Here is an 8,843-nt window from a genome sequence, read left to right as displayed (position 1 = left end):
CCGTTCAGTCAAAAATTTAAAAAAAAAAATTATAAGATAGAGTTTGGATTCGCAAGGTAGAGTTTTGCCTTCAAAACTCCTCCTTAAGGCAGAATTTGCATGGCAAGAATTTTGCAAAATTCTGCAAGGCAAAGTTTTGAAGCAAAATTCTGCCTTGCGAATCCAAACATCTGCCTTGCGAAAAAAAAATTACTGAGTTGGGGTTCGAACCCACAACCTCGGGGTATTAGGCGAAGGGCAAAACTTAAAAACCACCAATTTGAAGGGCAAAACTTAAAGACCGCCAATTTGAAGGGCAAAACTTAAAGACCGCCAATTTGAAGGGCAAAAATTAAAGACCACCCCAAATGAAGGGCAATCCGCACAAAATATATGAACTACAATACCACTTGTAGAATATCCACTACAAAGTTATAGATGATAGCAAGGCCATAACTTAACCCTATCCATCAAACAAGCGTTCTCTGCTAGAAATAAAGATTTTTTTCACTGACATTCAGTGGAAAATTTGTGTTAAGAAACATGATTTTTCTACCTCACTTTCACCAAACCAGCTCACTGGGAAAAAACATGGTGGAAAACATGTTTTCATTGAAATGCTGAAAAACTTCCTAATTTTTCTGTGTAAAAACACTACAAATTAGGCTTTTCCCACCGACATTCAATGAAAATAGGCGGTGAACATTTTTCAGTGAGAAAATAGTAATTTTTTAATGGTGGTCATGTTTGATCAGCACCGGCCCTGTCCTCCACAGGGAGAGTATTGGCATTATTCAACAATGAATTAGGCAAGTAATTTTGAATACTGAATGGTTAAATCATCGGTGCCAATATTAACGCAACAATCTCTCATAATCTCTAACATTCTAAATTTACATGATGAATCATCGACTCTATTGAATCTTTAAAAGTATAGACAATAAATAAAGAATGCTTCTGCATTCAGCAAAGTGGTTTGATTTCCTCTCCTCCCCACTGAGCCACTGACCAAACCTAAAAACAAGGAGAGAAACTCCACTTTGACAAGCAACACATACATGTTGACAATGGTGCTAATAGAGTAAATGCTAATCTTAATTTCAGCTAATTCGACAACAAATAGCATGTGGTTGGTCGTGTCTTCTGGTTGTTTTATACCAGACATATTCGTACAAGCTTAAATTAAATCTCCTAAAGAACAAAAGTTGAAACAAGAAGTTTTGTAGTTTGAAGCCAACGCATTACACCTTTTTGATGATAATGCAAAGAACAAAGAACTTGCGGTTCGTTTCCCTAGTTAATTCCTTGTCTTATGTAAAAGAGAAAAGCAGCTCCTTGATTAGGAAGAGCTCTTTTTCTTCTTTTTATATTGAGTTGCTTTTTATTGAGCTTGTAGAAAGAACGAAAAAATGGGCTTAATATCTGTCATTTGCATCCTACTCTATTATTCTGTTCAGTATTGATGCCTGGAAAATTACTGATAACTATTAGCACAGTTTCTTAAAGTGCTCCCTGGTGATGCATTCTTGCACGGAAAAAGCATATTTTACTAGGAAAAAAATCCAACGGAGGTTAAAGTAGCTACTACTTACTGACTACTGAAAGTCCCCTCTCAAAGACCCAAAAGAAAAAAGAGTAGCTCTCCCAATTTCAGATTGACTACCTCTCTCGCTAGTTTATCATAACGTTCGATTTCAACTCGGCCAAATTCAAAGGCCAATTCTGCACCCCAAGACTTGAGAAACCTTGACCTTATGTTGAACATTCAAAAGTTCATTCTGTACCTCTTACTGGGCAAATGAAGAATGCAACAGCAACTACTTGAAACTTCTATTCGATTTAAGTTATGTTATTAAGATTCTGCTATATTTAACAAATTAACAGGCTAAATTGATATTAAAGAACAATCTGAGAGCTAATCCAAATATTGAACGGGCCCATACAGCAAGACTGCGTGAGACTTGGGGAGGGAAGATCATAAGAGATGTGGATTGAACGAGCGAAGGGCTATTGGAAAAGTAATTCTCATTATTCGCTCCTCGCCTTAGACTTTAGAATAGCTGAAAGTGTCCACAGGAAAAATTGCAAAATGACAATTTCCTCTTCCCTGTGTGTGTATTCCCTGTGTGTCCAACTGCTGAAAATGCATAAGAGCAGTTGCATTGCATGGCCCTCAAATGCTGAAAGTCGCAATAGGTAGCCTTGATGATGTTTATATTGAATGCCCGACCGAGAGTTAGATCTGAAACCTCTGATGATTATTTCTTGCTGGAAACGTAAATGCCAGATATTATGGCTACTCCTGCAACTGCAGCTCCAAGAGTTGTCACAATTTTGGCGACAGTAATGAGGGGTTTGGGTGACGGTATTGTTAGTAGTTCCTCAACCTGTGGCAGCAAATAAGTACACAAGAAGCCCTCAATAATTTACAGGTAAGAAAGCTCAGTGAGTCTTAGACATCAAGCCCTGCTTTCATATATTTTGGGATGCACAACAGAGGATATACGAGTCTTAATGAAATTGTGACTAAGAAGAAATGTCTATCACCTCAATAGGTTGCTTCCAGTTCTTTTTTATTCCTGGCAGATGACCCTTACCAACAACTGCAACAACAGAGTTGTGGTCACGGGCAACTTTTAGTAACATTGACGACATAAACCTGCATAGAGAGAGAGAGAGAGAGAGAGAGAGGAAGATCCATCAGATTTGTTAAATGGTACAAGTAATTACTTTGAAGATTGTCAAATGTCAAGACCAAAAAGTTGGTTCAATCACTCTTTCTAGATTCTTTTTATTAGAGAGAGAGGGGAAGATACATCAGATTTGTTAAATGGTACAAGTAATTACTTTGAAGATTGTCAAATGTCAAAACCAAAATGTTGGTTCACTCTTTCTAGATTCTTTTTATTTACAAGGCGGGAAGAATTAACTTACTATTAGTCTGCTTGATTAGACAAATAAAACAGTTTGTGCGAAGCACTAACGTAGGACTTTAACCTATTGGTAATTACCATACTGTAGCCGAATTAGCCAAAGACTGATGACAATTAACCTAAAAAGACTTATAAGCAAGATATATCTTCCTTTTTTTTATAGTCCAACCAAACAATCACTAATTATGTTGGGTGTGAGGTTGGGGATTGGGGGTTGGGGGGGTGTTACAAGTCTTTCACCACCATAAGCTATTGAAACTTCATTTAAGACTAAGGGAGTAGTACAGCAGCACTGGCTTTATTTCTGGGAAAACTAGAAGCGAAATAGAAGGTAGTGATAAGCATTAAAACTCTGTGGAAACTAGAAGTGAATAAAGGAAGTGATAAGCAATGAAACACAGGGAATTCCTTGAGAGAACTCTCTCATTATGCCTTTCACCTAAAGGAGCACAACTGTGAGATAGAGCACCACTCTCAATCTCTACATATATGAGTCCCTGTACTCAAATTAATTGAGATTATATGACTACATGTGCAAAGACATTATCTAACAGCCTAAAATCAAATGTATATCAACCCAAACTAAGAAAGAATATCCAAAAACATATGAAGCAATTAATCAGAGTATGCTCAATGATTTGATCTGGAATGACTTAGTGAGACAAAAACCATCTAATTCTAAAATCTTCAGTACCAATACCGGACCTGACAGTATGTTCCTGGTTCTAGACTCAAAGTCAGTAAACAACTATAATGACACCTTGAATTCAAGCAGGCAACATAACGAATTTTTATCATACCAATAGAACTTGCAATTGCGTTCGGAAGGGGGGGGGGGGGGGGGGGTTTGGGGGTGGGGGGGAGACATTGTATGCAAGTCAGAGGCACTTACTGATCTCGCTCATGAACTAGGGTATCCATAAGAGTTGGGAACTGCTTGCTCATTTCTTGAATTACATGAGTCAACATGTCAACATCATCCATTTCCTTCAACTGCCCACCAAAAATAGTTTGGTATAAGCAACATAAGATATTCTTCTTGATAAATGAAATTACTTTATGCAGAGAGGGGCAATCCCATAGAATCTTATGCACGGAACCTACCATTTTGACAAGATCTCCAGGCTTCGGTAAAAAAACAGCTTGGAATAATAGAGAGTATACCAATTTTGTCTTGTGCCAAAGTGGCATTTTTGCCCATGTTCTTCGCAACGTCACCTGTTCATAATACAGATATAACAATTCATTACACTGAAAAACAAAAGGAAAACCAAATATACTGAGCAGGAACTCTATGCAGAAGTGTTTCTTTATTTTTTTCATGTGGAAAATACTACCAAAGAAAGTGTAATTGTAAGCTGATAACATCATGCAAGCATAAGAAACCCCATATGTTTATAAAGATCCTGCTCCATGAAAGTGGTACTCAAGTGCATTTAGAAAAGGGGGAGGAATTTTGCTGATTGATCTGGAATAAGATGAATTTCTAGAATATAATCACGTTTGTTCACAAATAACTCTTATCCTGTAAGCTGAGTAGACTATTCAACAACACAGATGATTAATTGTTTTCTACTATATCTCAGGGGGAGAGAGAGAGAGAGAGAGGGGAGGAAATGCAGAAATGCTTCCTACTTGACCAACTCTTATGTTCACCGGACACAACAGGACAGCAACGTCAATTGTGCCGTAATCACACGGGTATGTAGTGATGCAAAAACACTATCCAATTAAAGAAGGAATGCACATGATCAATTTTGAGAAACAGAAGCAAACATACGAATTCAATGATGGAACGAATCAAAATGTCTTACTTGCACAGGACGGTCACCAAGAATCACTTTCCCACCGTACTTCATCGCTTCTTCATATGCCACACGGAATTCTGCCCCGGGAAAAACCTCAAGCTTGCTAGCAACCTAAAATGCAACGTAGATTCAATGAGTGATCAGCATGTCCAGAGCGCTGATGTTAAGGTGCAAAGTAGCACTTCCTAACAGTAAAGCCGACTTGTGAGATAAACACCATGCCTTGGCAAGAAACCAGCTGTAGAGTATCCCAAATGGATTTTGATTTTTCTTCCACATCTCCACCATTTCTCCCATAGTTGGTACCTGGCCATCGCAGGGATAGGTAATATTAGAAATTAATTAAACCTAAAATACCCTACCTTTATCAACAAACAAACAAAAAAAAATTAAACCTAAAAAGGAAAAACTGAAGATCCACCCTACCATCTTTCATATAAAAGAAGTACTAAAACTAAATGATACAAACACTAGGTAACATGAAAATACTCAAATAAATGATAAATCAAGCAAGGACAGACTCTCAGAATATAGTTATCTGCTTCATTAAGAAAAACTAGGTGTCATTAATATGTTTGCTCAGAAAATTAAGACATTAATACCATGATGTCAAAAAAACATATGCATAGACGCGAGAGAGAGAGACAGAGAGAGAATAGAGTTCTCTGGCATAGCATATATCAAAAAGGTCATTTTTCACTTTTCATCTATGTCCATGACCGAGATGACATAGCAACATACCCATCTGATACACCCTTGATTGAATCTGGATTTTTCGCATGGCCAGTCCACTGGAACATGTATTACTCTTGATGTGCCTTAGTAAAGTCAGGATAGACATGTTTAAATCTATAACATCTAATAAGTAAAAAATACAAATTGCAAAAGATCAGAAAAAGAGAAATATGGAGATTTTGACGTGTGTCTATGAAATACTAACGTGAGACAAATCACAAAATGACATCAGTCGACACGAACTGATGATGTCTATATAGTTGCATATCTGCTGCATATGTTTCAAATTTGATGACATACAAGTAACATTAATTAAAGGGAAAATGAGGAGCATGTCTCCTAACCGCAGAAAGCTCCCTTTTTTTAAACAATGTTTTACCAAAATGCTTAGGAGAAATAAAATGCTGGAATCCTCACATATTTCCAAAGTTTTCTGCAAACTCCATGAATTCTGGAATGACAGAAAGAGAACCTACTAATAGAATAAACAATTATAATACTTACTGTCAGACATTAGTTCCATGCTTCAATTTTATTTTATTTTTCTTTCGAGCCGAGGGTCTATCGGAAACAGCCTCTCTACCAAGGTAGGGATAAGGCCTAAGGCCTGCGTACACCCTACCCTCCCCAGAGCCCACTTGTGAGACTACACTGGGTATGTTATTGTTCTAGTTGTATTGTTAGACATTAGTTACCATAATGCTGAATATTCTCCTAACACGACTAAAATTGAGGTTGTTAATAGTGGCTGCTTGAGTTCATTGGATGAATTACATTTGACATTCTCTCGGGTATTGAACTTTGGGTACTCTTTTAACTAGATTGGCTTTCAAGCTATATGAATTTCCAGCTTTTTCTCCTATAATTGCTTGATATTAAGATAAAATTCTGCAGGAGCAGGTTTTAGGTTCCATTTGGTTAGGTTTGAGCTTATGTTGGCTGGTGTCTGTTGCACTATGTGTATTTATTTTAGTGATTTTTTTTTTACGACAACGGAACCCACAGACACTACCCCTTCGGGTGCGCACAAGATAAACCCTGCTCCTGTGCAATAGCCCACAAACCACACAGAAGAGATAACCCACACTAGGCTAATTCCCTGCTGAATATTTTAGTGAATATTTTCTTGAGGATGACGCTGCAGATCTCTTAGTCATATCGTCTATGAATTTAGAGGGAACGTTTCAAGACCTCCGCGCTCTCTATATGGGTGTGCACCTGAATGTAGCTTGAATATTAGCTTGAGTTTTGCATCCTACATAAGGAGTCATTTATATTAGATGTCCTCCCCGCCCCCCCCCCCCCCCCCCCCCCCCCCCCCCTACCGAACCAATGATTTCTGCAGCTGCATGAATTCTGAAATGGACAAATGGTAATAAGAGAGCCTACAAATAGAAAGACTGACCTTTAAATTCTGAGGTGTAAGTACACCCACGCGACCTGAGCATAACTCCAAGAAAACAACCTATCACCATCAATCGATTATGAATAAGACTGATGTTCAAAAACTTAAAAAGGAGAGAAAAATATGGCATGCACCACAGTAGGCGCCAAACCTCTGGTTTCAAGAAATTGATCACTGCTTCAACTTCTTGGCATGATTCCTGTAACCATGCAAAGTAAAGTTAAGATGATTATACACCCTTTATAACTCAACCTGTTTTGTAACATCTATTTCTTTAATATGAATGATTAACTCGATAGCAAGTCGATATAAGCCGCATATAAAGATTCGAACTTTATCAACCTAAACAAGAGAAAGGAGAAAATAAGAAAGACAAGGTATGGCAATAGAGAAAGTACATACTCATTCAAGCTTAGTTTGTATAAGGCATGGGAGCTTAGTCAAGGTCGCTTAATGTCTACTGTTAACTTCTTAACTCCAAGAAGTGTCAATCATATTCTTCTATTTAACCATGAACCAGTAGATGTTGAGTCAAATCCAAGACTAAAAGACATCTCATCAAGCAATGCTCACAAGATATCTAATAATCCTATGTTGTTAGAGCAACATTTCAGCAAATTTATTATTGATGAACTATTGATTCGATCTCCGCTGTTGGAAGCTGAATTATATCAAAATAAAATTCTAGCCTCAAGAAACCTTATGCAGAAAAAGTTATTGAAGTCTGAATACTACAAAGCACCTAATTCTCCTCATAAAATAATGCTAGTAGAATTACTAAATAATTGCAACAAACAGGAAATGCAATTTCTATCACCTCCTTCAACTCAACAGACAGAAAAATTATGTAAAACATTCACTCTTGTACACTTCCTTTTTCACATCTCTTTGCGATTACTAGTTGTACGATTTCCAACAAACTTAAAAAAGGATGAATATCGACATTTTTCACTCAAATTTCTCCGTTCTAAAATTAATTCTAATAAAGTACTCTCTCCGTTCACTTTTACCTGCCACGTTGCGCTTCTCGAGAGTCAAACTACAGGAACTTTGATCAATATTTTAAGATGCATTTTTTAATATGAGGAGAAGAATTGCAACTTACACTAGTATTTTTCATATAGTTTTCGAACTTCGAAATTTTAATTTTAAAATATTAAATTAAAATAATTCTATTCAGCTCGGAAAATTAGTCAAATCGACTTTGTAGAAGCGAAATGTAATAATCTGATTCAATTTAGCTTCGAAAATCAGTCAAATCGACTCTGGAGAAGCTAAATGTAATAATCTAATACAATTTAGCTCCGAGAAAAATCAACTCAGCTCTAGAGAAGCGAAATGTAATAATCTTAATTCAATTTAGCTCCGAAAATTAGTCAAATTGCCTCTATAGAAACAAAATATAATAATCTAATTCGATTTAGCTCCGAAAGAAGTCAAATTGACTCTGAAGAAGCGAAATATGACAAGTAAAAATAAAAATCATTAAATTAACCTTAGAAACGTGTGCAGTACCAACAACATACACATCACAAACACCTCCATCAGTAGTATTCGAATCACAAGTTAACATCATTACACTCCTCCCCAATTCCTCCGGTAAAACCTTCCTTTCATATCTTTCAACATTCGCCGAAGCTACCTCCGAGCCTCCTCCATCAAACCTCACCGAAGCTACCTCCGAACCTCCTCCTTCCACAACACTCACTTCCAAGCCTTCCGAACTCGTCAAATTACCATTTTCTCCCTCAGGATTTGAACTACTCATCTCCGCCGCCGTACGCCGTCCGTTTAGCGCCGACTTTACGGCGGTTGAGAATGAGTTGTGGTTTAGGGTTCCGTTAGGGATTACGACCACGGAATGTTTAACGGTGAATGAGTTGAACCGGATTGACTGGGTTGTTGAGTTGAGGAAGGTGAGTCGGCGAGTTATTAAGCGATGACGGAGCATCGAGGTTTTAAGATTGTGTGTTTTAAAGGTGT

The 8,843-nt window shown here is 37.4% G+C and overlaps 1 protein-coding gene across 1 annotated transcript; it reads right to left on the bottom strand.

The window, feature by feature from the left end:
- Nucleotides 1-1,785: 1,785 nt before the first annotated feature.
- On the bottom strand, nucleotides 1,786-8,843 carry LOC132636632 (uncharacterized). Its single transcript, XM_060353589.1, has 9 exons — nucleotides 8,356-8,843; nucleotides 7,012-7,059; nucleotides 6,861-6,920; nucleotides 4,943-5,026; nucleotides 4,727-4,831; nucleotides 4,017-4,130; nucleotides 3,805-3,905; nucleotides 2,527-2,638; nucleotides 1,786-2,366 (listed from the first exon to the last, which is right to left on the bottom strand). The coding sequence occupies exons 1-9, from the start codon at nucleotides 8,809-8,811 to the stop codon at nucleotides 2,238-2,240; spliced, it is 1,209 nt and encodes a 402-aa protein (XP_060209572.1). The 5' UTR covers nucleotides 8,812-8,843; the 3' UTR covers nucleotides 1,786-2,237.

The sequence above is a fragment of the Lycium barbarum genome, chromosome 4, assembly GCF_019175385.1.
Source record: "Lycium barbarum isolate Lr01 chromosome 4, ASM1917538v2, whole genome shotgun sequence".
Classification (NCBI taxonomy): Eukaryota; Viridiplantae; Streptophyta; class Magnoliopsida; order Solanales; family Solanaceae; genus Lycium; species Lycium barbarum.
This window is presented reverse-complemented; position numbering and strand designations above follow the sequence as displayed.